Genomic DNA, 21,318 nt, shown 5'->3' with positions numbered 1-21,318 from the left:
GAAGTTTTTCCTGGTATAGTTATACCAATGCCATAGTGTCCATTTTATTTGACCTTCATGGCAATCAGTCACCGCCTTCTTACTTACAATCAACTAATAAATTTTGCTGATTTAAAATAGTGAAAGGGGAAGAATTGTTTAATACTACACTATATGAAGTGTATTTTAAGAATGAATTGTGAAATGGCAAGTGTTTCTAAATACTGATAGTTGGTACGTAACGTGTAAATTTCCTCCCTTTACTTTGTTTAGTATTACATTTGAGGTAGTGAGAAGCAAAGGGATGTAAGTGGATATTTTCAAGTTTTGAGTAAATTTAAGATAAGGTTTTAGTTAGGCTTTCAGTGAAATTTTTTTTCTAAATCATGCTGTATAACAACCTACCAGGGCTACTAGTACTATCTCTTGCCCCAAGACAGAGGAAAGGTTCACCTACCATTTGTACAGGTTATCTTTAAAATTTTAATTATGCTACTTAAATCCCTTTGCTTCTCACTGCCTCATTTGATCAAATATAAGATTTTTAATCGACAAACATATTAAATAGTAACTGTTACTTGTTGATAAATGAATATTCACTAGTTAAATTTATGTGTGTAAATTTGACTCCTTTTTTTTCATTGCAAATTATTAACTGTCACAATTTTTTTTTTTAGTTGGGTGGTAAAAAGGGACTTGGAGCACTAAAAGTCACTGCAAATTTTGATGACATTGAGAAGGAAGCTGAGAAGTTGGATCGTTTGAGAGAGCAAGCTGAAATAGAAGCATCAGCACCTGTTCCTGCTGAAGAGCAAGAAAAGCAGATGTATACTTTTTTTATTCTACTATCTAAAGTCATTGTTGGATTTATGCACTTGGGGGCCACTCTGAATGAATTTTTAGGGGGCTGCTTTGTCTCTAACTCTTAAAATAAGGTTTGAGAAGTCCTATGTTTTGCTGCATTTGCACTACCATTGCTACCCCAATTGCAATTGCTACATTTGCAATATGATAAATCTGCTTCTGCCTAAAGTTGAAAATGAAAATCAAGATAAATATATTAGCTTGAAGTATGAAATGAAGTTTGTTTTGTGCTTTAGGTTGATTGTCCAATGTCCAGTTTGATTGTTATTTATTATGTGAATGTTTATGTTATCTTCATTTGATGCAGGGCCGATCCTAGCAGGTGTGCAGAGTGTGCGCCGCACAAGGGCGGCCAAAGCAGGGGGCGGCCGCTACCCACATCATATATAGTTCTTATAATCAAGCAAAATTCCTCAAGAATTTCTCACAAGATAACTTATAATAAGTAGAATAAATATGCTGATTTTTAAATGTTCAATTGTCAAAGTATGTGTCGATTTCCCAACAGCATTAAGAAAAATAGAATGTTAGGGAACATTGTGTTGGTTCATTGTCCTTTAATATCTGCTCTTAACACACATGCTTCATTTGGTTGCAAAGTTTGTGACAGAACCGGTAATCAGGCATAGATACAGGGGAGGGGAAAGGCCCCCTTCTGAAGCATGAAATGGTACCGTCTAAAAGGAGCACCGAGGGCGGCCACTAATGTTTACCCCCCCCAGCTTTTATAGACCTAAAAATGAAGACATATTTTATTTATTAAAAAAAAAGCTATACTGATTAGATACTCTCGCAAGCATTTCAAACAACAAACTATGTAACAAACTCTATGTTTAACAATCGTGGGTGCGTGGAGAGAAAGTGGAAAATTCGACTCCCTTGAGAGTAACATATATGAATGATGAACTAAAATGTTGTACTTTTCCCCTTTACGACAATTTTTCTGATTAAAATCTTGAATGAACTGCCCGGTTTCAGATCAGGTAGAAGGACAGGGCCCTTGCCACGGGAAGTAAATTTAAATGTAGCTCCAAAACGAAGATCCAAAAGGATGCTATCTCCTCCTTGACGAAACTAAAGAAGGCTCAAAATTGCGTTTCTAGGACTTTACTTTCGGAAAATTTCGCTGGTTGAACCATCGATCTTAAGGACCGAATTAAGTCTCTGATTCACCTCTTCCACCTTAACTTAATCAAACATAGCCTAAAAATGTTTGGTCCAAAATCCAAAACGTGTTTTCAGACGACAGCCCTTCCTATCATCAAACGTCATATAAAATTGCTTTGGCATTTTTCGAAATTTTTGCAGTGGAGGACCCCGAAATCTATTCGCAAACATTACTACTAAAGAGAGTCTCAATTAGCGTCTTTAGAGAAGCCCCTAATTCCACCTCCTCTCACTTAACGTATTGAAAAACAAACTGAAATTGCGTTTTTCAAACATCAGTTTCAAGAACTTTTGAGGAAAGACCCCGGATCCCCCTTTTCTCCAACACAATCACTATACCTGAAATTTTCGTTTTTAGACGATTCCGTGGAGCCTAAACTAGCCTGAAATTGACTTCAGTTTCAAAAACACAGTTCGTGAGGCACACTGAACCCCCGCCCGTTCTTAGGCCCATCGTTATCAAACAATACTTAAAATACGATTTTGGGACTTATATTTCTAAAGAATTCCGGAAGAGAACTGTCAGGCTTATGTAACTTTTTGCGGCGCTAGGGCATATACCATCAATCGTCAAGGTGAGGTGGACAAAAGTCTATAGTTATATTTTTCAGATATTAATGTTGCAAAATATCCGAAAGGTCCGTAGAAGCTTCCCAGTTTTGTTAACCTCACCAAAGATAATATAAAATTGCGATTTTAGAAATATCCGCTTAAGAGCCCCAAAACCCTTTCTTCCCAAAAATAGCCTATAATGGATTTCAGTGCGAAAAATATTTTGGTTCGGAATATTTTCACGTTTCCCCTATAGTTCTCAAATCTAGTCAAAAACGGGTTTTTGAAAAAATAGTGCCGAGAAATTACCAGAGGATAGCCGCCAGATCCCCTACCGTCACCAAAGACGGCCTAAATTTGCGTTTTAAACTTATATTTCGAAATCTTTCGATGGGAGACGATTGAATCTCCCTCCCTCTTGCAACATCAACAAAGGTAACCCAAAATTGTGGGTTTAAAATTTCAGTTTCGAAGATTTTTCGGGAAGAACGCCGATCCTTCCTAAGCTAGGGTCTTAAAAAATAGCTTCAAATTGATTTCAATTTTGAAAGAATTTTAGGAAAGAACTGCAGCATTACTTTCACCTAAAGTCTGGAAAAAGTTCCTAAAATTGCGATATTTAACTTCAATTTCGAAAATTTCTCCATGCACCTTGAATGTACTCGACTCTTTTGTCCTTGCAACCAAACACAACTAAAGATTAACTAAAAATATTTTTCATACGCCAATTTCGATAAATTTCTTGGAGCAATCCTCCTCCCCTGAACCCCTGACACCTCCCCCCACGCTTCCCCTTCTTCCATCCTTTCTCTGATGTCACCGAAGAAAGACCATAAAATGTGTTTTTACGACTAGTAAATTTTGGTATCTATTAATTTCTTCAAAGATATAAATTGTACCTAAGGAGTTTCTTACTATAAAAAATTTCTTCCTTTCTATAAGATCATTCTTCTGTCCCCCCCCCCCCTTTTTAAATTCGAACTTGGCATAGAAATTTAAAGAACGATTTATATAGACGTTAAAGATTAGTCAAAATATGCAAATTACTCTTGAAGGTCGGCACATTAGGTCTTTGCACACAGGCAGCCGACACCCTAGGATCGGCCCTGATTTGATGTGCGTTAAGGTCTTAATGTAACTAGCCTAACTTGTTTTATCTTCAATTTTTAAGAAATTATTATTTTTTCAACGCTGGTAAGACTCAAAATTGCTGTATATCTGGTCCTATCCAATTTTTTGAGAGCATTTCTTTAAAAAGTTCTTCCTGAGGGAATCCGGATGCCTGATGCATCTTCACTTTGTGAGTTATAAATCAAAAGAAGAAGTGATGACAGCCCTTTTTTTCAATTAGTAGCGTAGAGAAATAAGAAAATTATATATTTGTTGAAGCCTATATTATCACTTCTTAGGATATTGTAAATTAAATTCAAGATGATAAGAGACAATAATAATAATAATAATAATATGAAGAATTTGAAGCTGAACAACCCTCAACACATTCAATGACATTTGATTTGCTGAAAAACTTCAAACTTTTTTTAAGGACAGGGGCGGCTATGATGTTATATTTTCCCTAATAATTAACACAGGAAAGAGACAGTAGAGCAGTTTGAAGCCAATTAGCCAACTTCTATAATACTGTATAGAAACAGGAAACAAAAAAAAAACAAAAACAAAAAAAACAATGCAAGTATGTATGAAGTTTTCATGAACTTGTTTTTTACAAGCAGTCGGTTATAACAAGCAAATATCGGTCCTTTCGTGCTCATATGCAAGTTCGACTGTATTTATGTTGCTACGAGAGGCTATACATAAATGGTTAAATAAGCGCAAAAATATGGTCATATTATGAAAAATCATAGAGCTACATTATTATCAGATCATTATTATTCAAGTTACTGAGCAACAAATAAATAGAGGGTCCCTCATTCGTTAGCACTCGGTCAAAAAACAAGGTGTGTCTGTCTGGAGAGCAAACATCTCAGACAGCCGTTCACTATTAGCTGCACTATAAGGTATACTGCTTACAGGTAGGTTGACAACAATATTTTGCAGCTGATCCCGGTGCCTATGCTAGCAGGTCGTTCAGGTTGTTTTCCTGCTAGCCAAAGTTAGATCCTTTAGGATTCAGATAGAATTTGCCAGCAATGTTTTTGATTTGTTTATGTCCTTGACTGGCCTGTCTGGTCTCATGACATGTCACCTTATCAAACCTGTTAGGGTTATAATAGGCAGAAGCAAAAAATGAGTTTTCAAGTGTTACATAATTCATTGACCAGTTCAATTTGTTGCATAATGTAAAGCAAAGGGACGTCAGCAACTTGATTCGACTCCATGCAGAACCCAAGTTATTTGTCAATGAAAGTTATTCGTCGATGAAAGTTATTCATTGTGTAATACTCTCAAAATTGAAAAAGAGTTGAAAATGATGAAGAACAAATCATATTAATGTTAATTTCAATAAAACCAAAGTATTTGCAAGCTATTTTATTCAATATATAATAATGCAAATTGAATAAGGAACCTCTAAAATATTAACTATAAAAGTATTTCTGACTGTACATTATCTAAATATTTCTATGTAATTACTTTTTATGTTCGGTATTTCTGTTTGTCTCTTTCATGAGTTTTTTCCTCGTAGACTACAAATTTTTTAATTTTATTTTGAGTTACCTACTCTGCATGTGCTCTTGTCCTCATTTTTTCCCCTTGTATTTTACTGAACTGCTAAGTCTCGCAATGTGTAAAGTTTGTTGTGGCGTCAGGAATCAATGCTATTACTTGTGTAGTAATTTTCTTACGTATTTCTTTCTTATTACAGTGCATCTGTCCGGTTAGCATATAAAGACTTGAGTCTGCAACAGAAAAAAACAGAAGAAAAAATGCGCCAAACAAATCCACAGAAAGCAGAACAGCTTGAGAGACTAGGAATGGGTTTCACTGGTCGAAATGCTGGTTCCGTTGCCCATTCAGCTGCTTCAGAAATGAAGCTTATTGCTCAAGAAACACCTGGAAATGCTCCGAGCAGAAATCTTGAATTAGTTGATGATGATTTTGAGTTCTTGAGTTTAACTAGTGGACCTCCAAAGTAAGCTTGAAATCATTTTGATTTCTATATAGGTTTTCCATGAATTTTGGCAATAGGCATGTTAAATGTGCATTCATACCTGTTATTTACAGGGTCAATTCCCCCCCCCCCACTGTTACTCTTTGAAAAATGGTTTTCGTGTAGTTGTTTTCAGATATGATTTGTATTGAGTTATACACAAACCCCTCTCAACATCTGGAAAAATTCAAAATAATGAGCCTGCATACATTTAGTAACAAAAGTTATTTGTTAGATTCTTTCAAGGACAGTTATTATTCTGTTTGGGAAGCAATAAAGAAATTTCAAAGATGTTAACATGCTTTCTATACAGTATTATTTTATGAAAAAAATTTCCTTGATGTGTAAGGAAAATTTTACTTTTAAATGTATATTTATTAATTTGTAAGCTTTTAGTAACATTTGATTTACACAAATTCATTAGATTTAGTCATTAATGGAGTTATAGTTAATGCTAAAGCAGATTGTTATTATTATTATTATTATTTTTTTTTTTTAGTGAAAAGCAGTATGATGCTAAAAATTAATATTTTTCTTTAGGTACGGTGATAGTCCATTTTTATCCCGTTCTTCATCAGAACGTCTGAATGAAGTGACTGGTAAAGGTTACTGGATGAATGAAAAAGTAGAAAAGCGGTCACCTTTGGACACATTATTACCTTCTTCTAAAGATACCAGGTAACTACGATTATTTTAAGAAATCATTGAGTTTGACATTATTGTGAAACATTAAGTTTTAATTCATTTTTTAAATCTTGTTTTCTACACGAAAAATGCATTTTAATGCTTCAAGCTTGATATGGTTGGAAATTTCGTGAAAAATACTTTGAAACAGGGTCTACCGGGTTTTACCGCACAAAAATGGAAACCCGCTAAGATGACTTGATGACTAGAAAATGAGCTAAAAGCAGTTAAAATTTAGTGAAAATTCATTTTTATTTGCTTTTTCACGCGAGATAGCTGGCGTGAAGAAATTGCTGGATAATATTGTGGTGTTGCCAATTCTCGCTTGAGCATAAAGAAATGAAATACTTGCATTTGTTTTTATTATTGAGGCTTTTTGGGTAACTACGGCCAGATAAAATATTTTCATTTTGATTATGTTTTTGCGATTTTAATATTTAAATAAATTATTTTCCGGAGTGAGAGAATACTTTCAGTTTCAATAAAATCACCTTCTGAAGAAAAAAAAAAAACCCACACAGCTCCCAATAATACCTGCATTTGCTATCACTACAGACAGATCTCAAGGTGAAATTTTTGATAAAATTAGCGTATTATTACAACTTCCAGTGCTTTTGCATGGACAATTATATGTTGCCACTAGTAGAATTCGTTCATTTGACTGTTGAAAATTTTATATTTCTAAAGGCAACAGTCATGCCTACTTTTACAAAGAATATTGTTTGTACGGAAGTTTTATGTATTAAAGGAGTTTCGCGGTATCATTTCATTCAGGAAGACTTCCAAAATTGAAATTGGCGAACTTTATCCATTGTTGGCACCAATGCCACGGCGAGAAATATATTTATTTTGCATTCGTAAAAAAAGAGTAGAGAAATGTCTATTTGCAAGGAGTTGACTATGAATGAAGTCCCCCCCCCCCACCGTGACAAGGGGGAAGAAATAAATGACAAGAGGGACATCAAGCCTTTTTTTGATAAGATTGTTTATGAAAACTGTGACATGTGGTAATGGGAAGAGGGGTATGGCTAATTGTGACAAAGGGGAGAGGGATCAAAAAGTTTGAAAAGTGCATTAGTCAGTTATCCCCTAAACCCTAAACAAATCACAAACTTGATTTTTTAAATAAAACTGCACTATTATTACGACGTTCAGTGCTTTGAATGGATAATTTTTAATGTTGCAATTTGTAATGTAGAATTGGTTCACTTTACTGTTTGAAATTTTATATTTCTAATTGCAGAGGGCAAGGCAACTTACTCAATAATATTAAACTTTTAAAAAGAAATATTGTTCATGCAGAAGTTTTACGTATAATCTAAGTTTTGCAGCATCATTTCATTCGGGAAGATTTCGAGAATTGGGAAATTGAAGCTCTTCATCTATTTGCGTCAATTTTTTGGCACCAATTGCAGTGCGAGGAATGTTTTTGTAGAGTAGAAAAATGTATATTTGCTTACGGTTACCACAAATGACGTCCCGCTTTCAGATGGAGTTCACGAAATAACAGTTTGTGACAAGGGAGAGGAAAGAAATGACAAGAGGACCATACAGTGGGGAGAATGTGACAACAAGACTTTTTTTAATAGGATTGTTATAAAAAACAGTGTGGCACTTGACTAAAGGAAGATCTGGTATGGTGAAGTGCAAAACTTTGTGACAAAGGGGGGTAAGTGGCGAAAATGTTGAAAAGTATGACATCAGTTATTCACCGCTCTTAACCATAAACAAAGACAACCTTTTTTTAAAAATGAACTATTATTGCAACATCCAGTGTTTTCTAATAGACAGTTACCACGACTAGAGATTGTGCATTTGTTACTTGGAAATTTATATTTCTAATGACGAAGAAGCAACTTACTCAATAATAGTAGATGTTTTATAAGTAATATTGTTCATACAGAAGTTTTACGTATGAATTGAGTTTTGATGCTTTGTTTCATACAGGAAGATTTCAAAAACTAGATAATGGGCGATTTTTATCCATTGGCGTCAAATTTGTTGTTTCCAGTGCTAGGGCAAAAAATGTTTTTCCCTTGCATATGTAAACAAAGAGTAGAAAAATGTCTTTTTGAATTGGGTTAACACCATGCAACATGGTATCCAAAATAAAATTGTTCAAGCCAAGAATTTGACAACCACAAAAATTTCTCAATGGGGTTGTTTCCTTCAGTCAAAAGTACTACTTTTAGTCACTAAAACTGATAAAATAATCAAAAAAAAAAAAAAAATGTGGAGCCAAAAAAACTTTTATTTTCACAAGTTATTTATTATTAATTTTTTTTAAAGTCTGATTCTGGAAATAAGGCACTGTCTTTATGACATTACAAGTGATGTACTTTGGAGCGCTGCTCCATTGCCACTCTAAATATTTACGCTTTGCTGTCAACCGCGTTTTCAAGTTGTGATATTTTGCGCTGTGCGCTAATGTTATCAGTGAATAGCATTTCATCGTTTCTGATGCCATGTGCAGAAGCGTAAAAAATAAATTTCAATCTGTGCACCAATTAAAATAATTGTTAAAAAAAATAGATTTTTTCAAATTATTTTTAAAATGGTTAAAAGTTATGTTTTTAAGCATGCTCTTTCAGAAAAAGTAATTTTAAAATTTCGGAAACGACCCCATATTACTTAAATATTCCTTTTCATCCATTTATTTTCAGAATAACAGACAAAAAGCAAAATAGGAATAAATTATTACTATTTGGTATTGTGTGCACCTATAAAAATTTTATGCTTCCAGATATGCAGTAAACATGAGTAAGCGTAGAAATAAAAATGTTGGAAATTGTTAAATTCATTCAAGTTTTCTCAAAAATTCATTTATGAATATGGTCGAATTTCGACCACTGGGCAAACACTAGTTATAAATAAATAAAAATACATGTGTATTGCATTAAAAATATCAAGTTCTTTTCATTCGAAGATAAACCATTTTTCTTTTTTTTATTCTGAGAAAAATCTAATCTCAAATTTGTGTATATGTTTGTGATTAATTTTGAAATGAACTGTTTCATTTCAAAAATGTGTTCTATTGAAATGATGGAAGATTTGTTTTTCTGCTTTTAATAAGAAGGATATTGTTTGAATAGATTATTTTATCAATAATGAATTTTAAAACACCTTTGAAATAGTGGTCGAGCGAGAAAGTCTGCCTCCACATCCAACTTGGGCACAACAGATGAAGCGCAGAAAAAATTTGGAAATGCAAAAGGAATTTCTTCAGACCAATTTTTCGGTTCATCCAAAGATAGTGAGGTATGACTGCATGTATCCCAAAGCTTTTTATTCAAATCAACGAATTGTCAATTCCTAAATTCATTTGTAATTGCGTTTTTTTTTTTTTTTTTTGCTTTTATTAAAATAAAGAAATAAACGTAAATAAAAAAATTTAGGCTGCAGTGCATTGGTATTAACTTGAATAAAATTGTTGAAAAATGACCCTTGAAATGACATGCTTCAAAGCTTGTGATGACAGCCATCTTTGATATAAGTAAAACTAGAGCATGCAGAGAAATATGATATTTTTACCATTAGGACAAGAAATCTATTATTTCATAAAACCACTTATTAAATTCCTGATTATTATGTCACACAACATTAACAATGATATGTACAATGATATGTACATAGATAAATCTTAATATGTTTACACATTTTTTTTATTTAATGTTTCACATAATTTTTGAGAATACCGGTTAAATAATTTAAGTTATAACTGCCATAGTACGAATTAGTTGTAATAACTGCCATAGGTTTAACTGCAGGACCTACCAATTTTTCAGAAAATTAAACAAATTATTAGTATTCACATTTATTTCTTTCAAAAACCAGTATGTAGAATTATTATAAGTGGCTGTCATTTTTAAAATATATTAAAATGCTTGGGCCACAACTAATTTAGGTTTGTATTTTTGAAAAAGCAATGTTAAGTAATTTAAAATAGTTGACTGGTAGAGTATTCTTTTCAATTTTTTTTTTCCATATTTTTTTTTTTTTTTTTTTTTTAGTATTCAAGAAAGTTTTATCCTACTTTTCTGCATCACTTTATTTGCTCATAAGAAGTAGTTTCTGCATTGAAAAGCATGTAGAAGTTTTGCCTAACTCAATTTTGAGCAATCTGTATGAGTTGGATAAAAATACTTTACCTCTAGTATGTTCTACGGTACTGTAAAAATTCCTTATGCTGCTAGGAAAAAGATTCTCTAAAATCTTTAGTAACTACAGTCCACTTAAAAAAAGGGAATTTAAATTGACCTGCTTCATCCTTTACTTATTGCAGTTTGCATGATCTCAGCATGTGCATGAATAGTGTTTCATTTACTCAATTTAAACCAACTCATTTGTATTAATTGTGATCAACCCTGCTCCTCACCCCCTGAAAGTAGCAATTTACTTTTAGTAGCCATATATTTTTTTGTGAATACTGTCAATAAATGAACTGGTTTTCACTTAGATTAAGTAATTTCATTGGCTTTTTTTCTCTTTTTTAAAATTTTTGTTGTTCTTTTTAACCAACAATATACATGCTGGAGAAACAATATTTCAAGCTGCTTGTGTTTTCATCATATGATTAAACACATATGCTATGAGGGGTAATAACATACTTGTGAAATTTAAGAATTACAGGGAACTTATTCTCTTTTGACGTAATTCAGGAATAGTCAGGAGACAGGATCCCAGAATGCTAGGGCGACTTAAAAAATATCTTGGTGACTATTTTTTTGGAATAAGAATCTTTCACGAGCTATGTGACACTGAATTTGCCCACAAAGTTATAAGCTTCTTTGAAGTTATTTCAGAAAGAGAAAATATTCAAAAATATACTGATTCTAACTTACTAGAGAAGATCAGGGAGAGAGGTTTCATTGTATTTATCTCATAAAATTATGAATTTTCGTAATTATCTTTTGGAAAAGCCATGTGGATTATCGATAGTTGTTTTTCTTAACTGGTTTGCATTGAGCTTTCTGTTTAACTTATTTAGATGTTTTTTCAGTATGAAAGGAAAGCAAATCTCACTCGATTTGAAGGCTCAAGTAGCATAAGCAGTGAAGATTATTTTGGTGGTGACTCTAGAAGGAATACCAGTGCCTCATCCTATGCCACCCCAAATTTGTATGATATTAAAGAAGGTGTTAGGGATGGAGTAACCAAAGTTGCCGGACGCCTGTCTAGCATTGCCAATGGGGTTATGAGCTCTCTCCAGGTAAAAAGCTTAATCCTGTGAAAATGCTTACTTAAGCACAGAGATTTGGATTAAGTTTAATTTTTAGTTATCTCTCTCTGTATGTTTGTTAGTTGGATTAAGGATAGAGCATAAAAATTGTTTGTGGCTATAAGAAAACTACCAAAAAGAAAGTTGTTAAGTAGTAATTGCAATACTGTCAATGTGGAGTCTGAGAGCGATTTATTTAAAGTAAATTTGCCGAAAACAAAGTTTTCTTTTAAAGGTGAGGCAAAACAATTAAAACTTTAAACTGCATCCATTTAATCAAAAACAGAAATAAGTTAACCGTGTACAACAAATTAGTGATGAAAACTGTTATTAACGGAATTCACTCTTTCCAAAAAACTCTGAACGGCTGCCGCAATTTTTTTTTCTTTGCCTGTTAAGAGGTGTGATGTAGTTGAGAAAAACAACCAGTATGCTTTCAAAGAGTTTTGTTGGGTTTACACTCCCAGAACTAGAAGGTAAAACTTTTTTTGCTGTAGACTGCAAAAGACTCCTGTGTTAACTTTTCATTCCCGTCAAAGAATATTGCATTGCTCATAACATTGGTAACTTGTTTCTCTCATTTAATATAAGCATGCGTAGAATTTACGTATAGTCAGCACACACATTTGCTCTAAATTTATACAAATACTCAAAATTTTATAATGAACGTTTTGAATCATAATCAAATATGAATTAAAATGTTTAGTATAATATCAAAATGGAGAACATTAGTGTTGATAACATTTTCACCTATCAGTTTCCACACATGTTAAGAGTTAAAAAAAAAAAACTTAGTTCAAGTGTCAGAAAATATTAATCCAGACTTTTGTGATCAATGTTAAATATCCTTTTTATCAAGCACCATTTTCTTTTCATATTCATTATTTCAACTATGAAAGAGCATTTTTAACAGATGTCATTTTTTTTCCTTCAAAACTTGTGGTAGCTTGATGCGCCATTATAACACGAGTCTGCTATATTAGATAGACATAAAATCTATTTTGTCTTTTATTTTTGTTTCTTTGCTCTTGAGGCTGTTTGGCATGCTCTAAAATATCTTTAATATTTCTAACATTAAGCTTCGTTGTAATTTTCTTTCTTGCTGCTGTGCTAATTATTGCATGTTGTACTAACTCATTCTATTCTGTTTCTAGCGTAAATGAGATGTGCCATAGACGACCTTAGCATTTGTGTCTTGGTAAGGAGCGTTTTATTTTGAATTGAGCTCCTTTTTTGCATTAATAAAAAAGAACTTAAAAGTTTCCCTTTGTGAAAACTTTTTAAAGAGTTGCGCATATATATATATTTCAAGTATATCAGAATGACTTGATTTTAATGGCATTTGCATAGGTTATGACAACTACCTTAGGTTTAACTGCAATTAACAAAAATGATGTATGCAAACTTCCATTTTCTTCAAAAATTTTCAAGAATTTTAATTTAAAAAAAGTAACAATAATAACCTCAAAAACTGGTTTGTAGAAGAATTTATTAGTATAGCTGCCATTTATAAATGAATAAATTGAGATGTTTAGCAATTTAAATGCAAAACTGTAGTTCAGATTTGCATTTTTTAGAAATTGCAAATGCTGGATAATTTTAAAAAGTGCACTAGTCTGGGGGTAATTCAGCTGCAATATATTTTAAGTTAAAGGACTTATTAAGAAATTTTGTTCCCTTATTTCTCTGCTTGCACATTGAGAGAAGTCATTGCTCCTTTAAAAATAATGAAATATCCACTGATCTTAGTATGTTTTTCTTCAAGCTTTCATTTGCAAATTAAATTTCTTCCAGGAGGCCTTGAATTTTTTTAACAAATTCCTAATAATTTCTATACTTTTAGAAAACTTTTTTGAAATATCTTCATACTTGTGCTCAAAACATTAATTTTTCCCATCTCCACGTTTACTAGAGAAATTAAAAATAATACTTGAACGAGTCATCAGATTTGGACTAAGTATTTGAGTCATACATCTTTGATTCTGCTTTGTCTTCCTCGCCTTCATTTCCGTAGGATATTTGTACCAAATTTAAAGTTGTTTGAATATTTAGCTCATAAAAATCTAGATTTCTTTACTTATAAGCGTATTCAAGTATTTTTCTGCCCGAAAGTAATATTGTACACAAAAGTCTTACTTTGCTCTTATGGGAAATGTTCTGAATAAAATGAAAGACACAATTAATAATGATAATAATTATATAGATACAGTGATGCAATTGGGGGAAAATACAAGGGGCACATTCCCCCGCTATCCTGGTTTTTCAACTTCAACTTCTAAAAATTTCAGGTTGGGCCCCCTCTTCCCCTTTTTTAATATCTTCAAAAAATGCCTGCAATTGCATTTTTGTAGCTTCAACTTTGAAAAATTTCCAGCCCCAACATTACCAAAGATTGCTTACAATTGTGATTTTAAGACTTTAATTTCTGGATATTTCCAAGTTAGGGCACCTCCCAAATCTAACCAAATATAGTTTGAAATTGAGTTTTTAGAACTATAATTTCAAAACTTTTTCTAGGAAGAACCGCCAACTCCTTTTTTCTAATATAGTCTCTAACTACATTATTGGAACTTCAATGTGTAAAAGATTGTCTGGGGAGTATCCCTGAGCACCATTTCTTCTTTAACAGTATCAAAGATGGCCTGCAATCACTTTTTTTTTTTGAGTTTTCAATCGATGCAGTGAGAAACAAAGGAATATATGTGGATTATTTAAAGTTTCGAGTCAATTAGGTTTAAAGTTCTGATCCTAGGTAGTCTTTCCTTAAACAAAATTTCTAAATCATGCCGTACAGCAGCACCTACTAGGACTACTAGTACTGTTTCTTACCCCACAGCAGAGGAAAGGTTATCCTATCAATTGTACTGGTTGTCTCCAAATTTTAACTTTGCTTCTCACTGTCTCAATTGTAAAAAGTTTTTGAGGGGAAGATCTCCGAAAACCCTCCTCTCTTAATATCACCAAAGATCGTCGAAAAGTGTGCATTTTAGTGCAACAATTTCCACAAATTTCTGGGTGAGAGCCCCCTGTGACCGCCTTTTTTCTGCTCGAATATTACACTTAAGACTAGGTTAATATTGCTAATTCATCTTTCCTAGAAGTATGCAATTCTCTTGACTTTTGCTTTTATATTCTAGTTTAGACCTGCTTCTAAGTCAGAACTTGTATTCACTCCCTTTCATTATCTCTATGTTTGAAAAAATTGAGATGCCACTATACTCATGCATCCCCCACCCTCCCACACTCTTTGTCCTAGTTTGGGTGGTTAGTTTAAAAAGATCAAGGCGGCTCCTCGTCTAAACACGCCTCTGTATGTATATAATTATAACTTTAGTCTCTTGAAGTGCTTCTATAAAATTTTCAGTCTGTGTAGAATGCATAATATTGAAATGTTCTGATAAACATGTTAAAAGTAATTTACATTACCAATACTTATGCCTTATTTGCTAAAATTGCTTAGCACTTTGCATCATGCAGTTCCTTTTTTCCTTTTTTAACATTGAATTGGCAGTGAAGCTGAATGCGGGTGTGTTGTTTTGTACTAAAATAAGGCAAATGGATCTTTTTGAATACTAGAAAAAAAAGTAGGCTCAGAAGTAGAAAACGACAGATACATTTGAGAAGAGATGACTTTCCAGATCATTAACAAAATAATATTAAATAGTTCTTTTTCAAGCAATGAATGGATTTCATTTGAAAACATAACTGCCCTTTTAATACAAAAGAAAATTTGAAATTATGTTTTTGTTTTGTTTCATTTCTTTAAATTTTTGATAGACCGATGAGAAGCAAGTTCATTTTTGCATTACAATTTTTCTTCCTCCAGTCTCTTCGATTTTAGTAAATCCAAATCTACAAGTGATATGAGGCAGTGAGAAGCAAAGGGATGTAAGTGTCAAAATTAATTTGGAGATAACCAGTACACATGGTAGGTGAACCTGTCCTCTGTCTTGGGGCAAGAGATGGTACTAGTAGCCCTGGTAGTTGCTGCTGTACAGCAGGATTTAGAGAAAAAATTCAAAGAAAGCCTACCTAGGATGTTATTAATGCGTTTTACTCAACATTTGAAAATGTCCACTTACATCCCTTTGCTTCTCACTGCCTCATATGAAAAAAAAAAATTTGTTTACCGTGTCCTTGAAATTGATATAGATAGCTAAGCATGAGATAGATTTAACTTTTTTTCACCACAATAATTTAAGCAGCCGTCCAAGGTAACTTGCTTGGTGTAAAATGCCAAATGGTATTAAAAGCAAATTGCGTGAAAAGGAAATTCAGCTGATCACCACAGGTAGCTAGAAACAAATAATCTGAATAATGAAATATTTTATTGCTGATTTTTATTTTATCACATTTAATGCTACATGCAGCAATAATCATTCATTAGCTGTATGAAGAATAAAATTAAGTTTCCAAAGTAAAAATGAACTTAAGATGATATGTATTCAGTAATACATGTTAAAATTTTATTTGATTTTAGCTTTTTGCACTTGTCTTTTCTCTTTAATTTTCATTTTGAGTTAAATTTGTTCAATTGGAGACTAATTTAATTTCTCAAAAAGTTGTTGCACTGGAACAAGTTGATTTTCTGTAATCACTAATGATGTCCAAGTGCTATGCTACATTTATGATGTCCTCTCTGAGCAGGTAATAGATTGCAAGGTTTTAAATGCTTAAAGGAAAACTATTGATTAATATTAAGATAGAGCTTAATGATAAAGAATACTTAAGATTGTCTGTTCACATATTTAAATCTTCTAAATGAAACATGGTCAAAGGTGCAATTTGACGGAGGAGCACACAGAACCCTGAGTCATGTTCCAATAACAATGCATTGATATACAGATATTAGGATGATTTTGAACCAACTCCTTCTCTAGGAACAATTTGGCTGCAGTGCCGGATTTACCATTGTTTTGAGCTGGTGCAAATCTTGAAATGGCCGCTTGAACTTATCTTTCTTCAAGTTTTTATATTGAGTTTCAACTAAAAAACACAGAAACAGAGTGAATTTGATGCCACCCAGAAGTTACCACTACTTTTGATTACATAAGGTCTTTGATATTATTGCATTATATATGTTATCAATTAACCATTTAAAAACTTAAAAATAAAGTACTTAAGTTTTTTTAGTAATATATGATGCTTTTCCTTTCAAGGATCGATATGGTTATTAAGGTGATGGTGTCTGCATTTGCTGTGGTGCCCAACAAAAAAAGGTGGGAAAAAAATCCAGTGAAGTAAAAAAAAGATCTAATGGAGAAGCCTGATAATATATATGAAAGTATATATGATAAAATAGGATCTGTTTGTATTAAAGTTATATGTTGTAAAAAATTTGGATAGTTTTCTATTAAATTTTTCTCACATTCAGTCAAAAATGCAGAGAACTTTTGCCAAATATGTTGTAAACATTCCTTAAAAATATTTTATTCTCAAGGCAGAGTACTTTTATATGAAAAGTTCTGTACAGACAAATAAAGTAACATGTGCTTGAAGTATTTAGAGTTTTAGTTCTGGTCTCAACATTTAGCCATTTTTATTCCCCTTTCTCTGGATTAACTGCAAGATTATATCGTGTAGAATCTCGAAAATCCTAGGTAATTAGGGCTGTTGGAGTCTCGGATTATCTGAAAAATTCTTAACTGTTAAAATTTCTAACAATTAAAGATGGCAAAAGACATCATACGTGTTTTTTTTTGCTTTATTCTAAGTAAAGTGTTCACCAAAATGTTCAACTCAATTTCTGTTTTATTTTTCCATGAATCAATTTTTATTTTTTGATGATGGGTATGTATTTACGTATGTTAGAAAGATTCTCACCAACCCGGGTCTAGAAAGTGGAAGCGCAAAGCACTATTACTAAGCCACTAAGCTTCAATAAAGACAGAAGGAAATAAAAATCTAAACATTTTTATTGTGTCACAAAGTAAAAAAACTACAGTAAATCAAGATATATTACAATTAATTTTGTCTTTATGTGATTTACATTCAAAATGGGGTTAAAATGTTATTTACTTAAATCAATTTTATTTCTTACAGATGTAAAATCCAAACCATTGTTTCTACATTTGTTGACATTATGTACATTTTTAATGAAATGATTTGATAATGTGTCAATATGCAGACACCTGTAGAAGTCTTGCTGGAAAACAGGTTTCCCTCAAGGTGCTCTGCATAACAAAAAATTATTACATAAACTTTGTCTATCATGGGAAGAACTCATTGATTCTCTTGTGATACATGGCACTCCTACGGCTTCATACTAAAAAGTAAGGAGTTGTTGGAGAAATGTACAGCACATTTAGGCTCTTTAGCAAAACAAATAAAAGGTTACAGAGCCCGTTTTTCAAAAGTATGAGCAGTAAAAAAAGATATACAGTTCAAGAAGCTTGATGGATACACTCTTGCCCATCGTTTTGAGTTCTTCTGGGCAAAGAGTTATATACTCAATGCAAAATTTCTTGAAAAGAAAAAAAAGTAAAAACATTAATTTTTCAAAGTCAAGGAAGGAACAATTAACTGACCCTCTCCCCAAATGTTGGGCCTGGATGTACTGTTCAATAGCGCATTAGTTCATTTTGTTACAGAGCACCTGGGGGAAAATCTGCTAAAGGGCCATTCCACGGAAAGCAGTCATTTTGTCCTTTACGTAATGCCTCATGTGTTATTAAAATGATACTTAAAAATATTAATGAACAAAATTTTTCTGCCTAACGAATTGCAAACTTTTGTGTGATATCTTAAGCAAAAAATTTTATCATTACCCTTTAAAATCATTACTTTTTAATGAAATATGTGAACAGTTACCTGTGGGACAAGTGGTTGACTTTTTTGTGGAATGGCCCTAAAACTGCTTCTTTGAAGTCCTTTCAAGGTTAGTTGGTAACACTCTTGGTACATTGAGTAGGAAAAGACCAGGAAATTTCCATCTGGCTAGTCAATCATTAGACAACAATTTACAACTATCACTTCCTCGATTTTTCAAAGCAGCTGAGCCCGGATCCAGACCTTTTAGTTCCAAGACAAATGCAGTACCACTGGGCCAATCGCTTTGTGGGTGATCGAGTCGTATTGAAGATAGTCAATATTTTTTGCATAAATGTTATAATAATTTATCAGTCATCATGACTGGAAAAGCTGAATAAGACCTTCAACTGTTGATAATGAATCTGCTTTGAAATCTGTATTATCAGCACTAGAAAAATTTGCAGTTTCATCAGCTTCATGAATAGCATTTAATGTTTCTTCTATAGTGAATTTTGTCACAAACTTGTGTATGAAAGTGGGCCTGAAAGTGAAATATTAGCTTATAATATAAAATTCAATTGGTTCAGAGTAAATCTAATTGTTCATGTTGCACACAATATTTCATTCTAAAGCAAGCCTAACGAACTTATTAACATGATAATTTAACTTAAACTATTGCTTGGCCAAAATATTTTTTTAGATTTTCGATGGTTTTATGCAAATTGTATTTTCCTCACATACTTCCATAGAAATCAAATCTATTTTGATTTTACAGTAACAAAATGAAAAAACTGAAATTTTAATTTTTTTAATGGCACACACACTCACATGTATAGGATTATTGAGAATGTATTTCCTTTTTTGAGTTTGGCAAAAAAGATGTTTTCCTTCTAGTGTATGAATGTTTTATTAAATTATAAGTTCTCTATTTTGGTCCAATATCTTTTGTCATCATTATGTCAGTTGTGTTTGAATATTTGTTACATAAAGTCACTTTGAAGTGTTAAAGAGTCATAAATATCTGTATTACACCATCCATGTTCTAACACAGCTGAGTTCTGTGCCATGTTCCCACAAATGCGATAAAACGTCTCTGGTAATCCGCAAAACATCTGCGAGAACATGGTGCAGCTGTGTTACGACATGAGTAGTATACATACAATGTTTATGACTCTTAACATTTCAAGGTGACTTTGTATAACAAACATTCAAACATAACTGACATAATGTTAAAAATAAAGGGGGTGTACGTTCATTTCCGGACTACTCTATAGAATCTTGCTACTATCAAAAAGCTGGCAAAAGATATTGGACCAAAATGGAGAACATATAATTCAATAAAATATTCATACACAAGAAGAAAAACATCCTTTTTACCAAAATCAAAAAAGGAAATACATTAACACTGCCATAAGAAAAAATTAAAATTTGTCAGCTTTTTCATTCTGTTACTGTGAAATCAAATTATTCATTTGATTTCTATGGAAATATGAACGAAGAAAGGAAAAAAAATATTCAAGATTTATTTTAGGACTTGAAAAAATATTTAACCAAGCAATAGTTTTAAGTTAAATTTTTATTCAAATTAGTTAGTGAAGCTTTAAGAGTCCTAAGCATCGTATGAATGCCATTCATGTGGTAACACAGCTGCTCCATGTTGTCACAGATGTTTTGCGGAACACCAGGAATTCAGAGAATTTACCACAAAACATCTGCGAGAGCATGGTGCAGAATTCAGCTGTGTTAAGACATGAATGGTGTTCTGCAGATATTTTTGATTCTTAAAGACTTCAAGGTAACTGTGCATAACATGCAACCATAATTGACGCAATGTTGGCTCATAAAAGTTCTGGTGTTTGGAAGCACTGACTGATACAAGTCATTTTTGACATTCTGATTTGAAGTAAAGGTTTTGAAGTTGGGGCAAACCTAACCTGGCAGCTCTGTGAAGGTTACGCAGATCCTAATCACAGCTTTAGGACGCTGCCAAGTTAGGTTATTCCAACAATAAGCAATTTTGTAGAAACTAAGACAAGTAATAATTTTAAAGTGTTACACTTGGAAAATATGGTGGGTACATCTTATACAAGCTGGGAAAGCTTTTGGCCAGTTACTAAACTTGTAATAGGTTTCAGCTTATCTTGAGAACATATCTTTTCTTCTGGCTTTTTCTGCTTCAGAGTAAACCTTTCCGTTTATCCAATTTATTACAGTTATACTTTACAATTGTGGCAATGGAAAACAAAGGGATGCACATGGACTTTTTCAAGTTTCTAGAAAACACATTTGAAGTTAAGATCCTAGGTAGGCTTTCAATGATTTTTTTTAAAAATCATGCTGTATAGCAGAATCTTTATGGGCTACTAGTACAATCCCTTGCATCAATGCGGAGGAGAGATTCTCCTACCATTTGTACTGATTATCTCCAAATTTTTAATTTTGGCACTTGCATCCCTTTCTTCACCAATTGATCATAGTATTGTCTAAATTAAAAAAAAAAGTTTTGACCTATACAATTAAGGTATTTCACATTATCAGGAATGCTCGAATTTGATCTTTACGTGATCTTATGAGCTGCTATTGGGCTGTATGCATCAATCAATACCTTGATTTTTCATTCATCAGTTTCAACTAGCATACTAGAACTGCTTCTCAACCGGTGTGCCGTGACAAGGTCCTTAGTGTGCCGCGGTGTTTTTGAAGTTGTGGAAAAAGGAAGAACAGTGATGCATTTTACTTGCGAAAAATTGCATATAATGTTGCTAGTTTAATTAATAGCCATCTTGCATTAAAAACTGTACACCAACGGTGAAATGTTTATTTTACCTGCTTGTAAAGAAATCGTACTGGGAAAGTTAGGTTCCAATGCAATGAATGAGGTGGTAGTCAGAGTACTAATTCTATACGATGTTTTCATGCAACGAATTAATGACATGACGGGTGACATTAAAAAACATTGGTTTATAATCTATTAATAGCTGGAAAACTTTTTGTTAAT

General features: G+C 32.7%; 2 protein-coding genes across 3 annotated transcripts in view; one reads left to right on the top strand and one right to left on the bottom strand.

The window, feature by feature from the left end:
• LOC129234514 (ADP-ribosylation factor GTPase-activating protein 2-like) overlaps positions 1 to 17,071 on the top strand; it is a 31,369-nt gene extending 14,298 nt beyond the window's left edge. The window contains exons 6-12 of one of the 2 annotated variants that reach the window (XM_054868521.1): positions 657 to 805; positions 5,384 to 5,650; positions 6,209 to 6,346; positions 9,487 to 9,610; positions 11,352 to 11,561; positions 12,725 to 12,768; positions 16,730 to 17,071. In XM_054868521.1, the coding sequence (XP_054724496.1) occupies positions 657 to 805; positions 5,384 to 5,650; positions 6,209 to 6,346; positions 9,487 to 9,610; positions 11,352 to 11,561; positions 12,725 to 12,733 (897 nt within the window). In that variant the 3' untranslated portion in view covers positions 12,734 to 12,768; positions 16,730 to 17,071. The remainder of the gene's footprint in view (positions 1 to 656; positions 806 to 5,383; positions 5,651 to 6,208; positions 6,347 to 9,486; positions 9,611 to 11,351; positions 11,562 to 12,724; positions 12,769 to 16,729) is intronic. The other variant, XM_054868519.1, reaches the window with a different exon arrangement.
• Positions 17,072 to 17,502: 431 nt separating this feature from the next.
• Positions 17,503 to 21,318, bottom strand: part of LOC129234337 (E3 ubiquitin-protein ligase SHPRH-like) — a 65,904-nt gene continuing 62,088 nt past the window's right edge. Inside the window, exon 24 of the mRNA XM_054868330.1 lies at positions 17,503 to 18,861. Coding sequence (XP_054724305.1) covers positions 18,696 to 18,861 — 166 coding nt within the window. The 3' untranslated portion in view covers positions 17,503 to 18,695. The remainder of the gene's footprint in view (positions 18,862 to 21,318) is intronic.

Source organism: Uloborus diversus, chromosome 1 (assembly GCF_026930045.1).
Source record: "Uloborus diversus isolate 005 chromosome 1, Udiv.v.3.1, whole genome shotgun sequence".
Classification (NCBI taxonomy): Eukaryota; Metazoa; Arthropoda; class Arachnida; order Araneae; family Uloboridae; genus Uloborus; species Uloborus diversus.
Note: the sequence above shows the minus strand (reverse complement) of the source record. Positions and strands in the feature narration are given on the sequence as shown.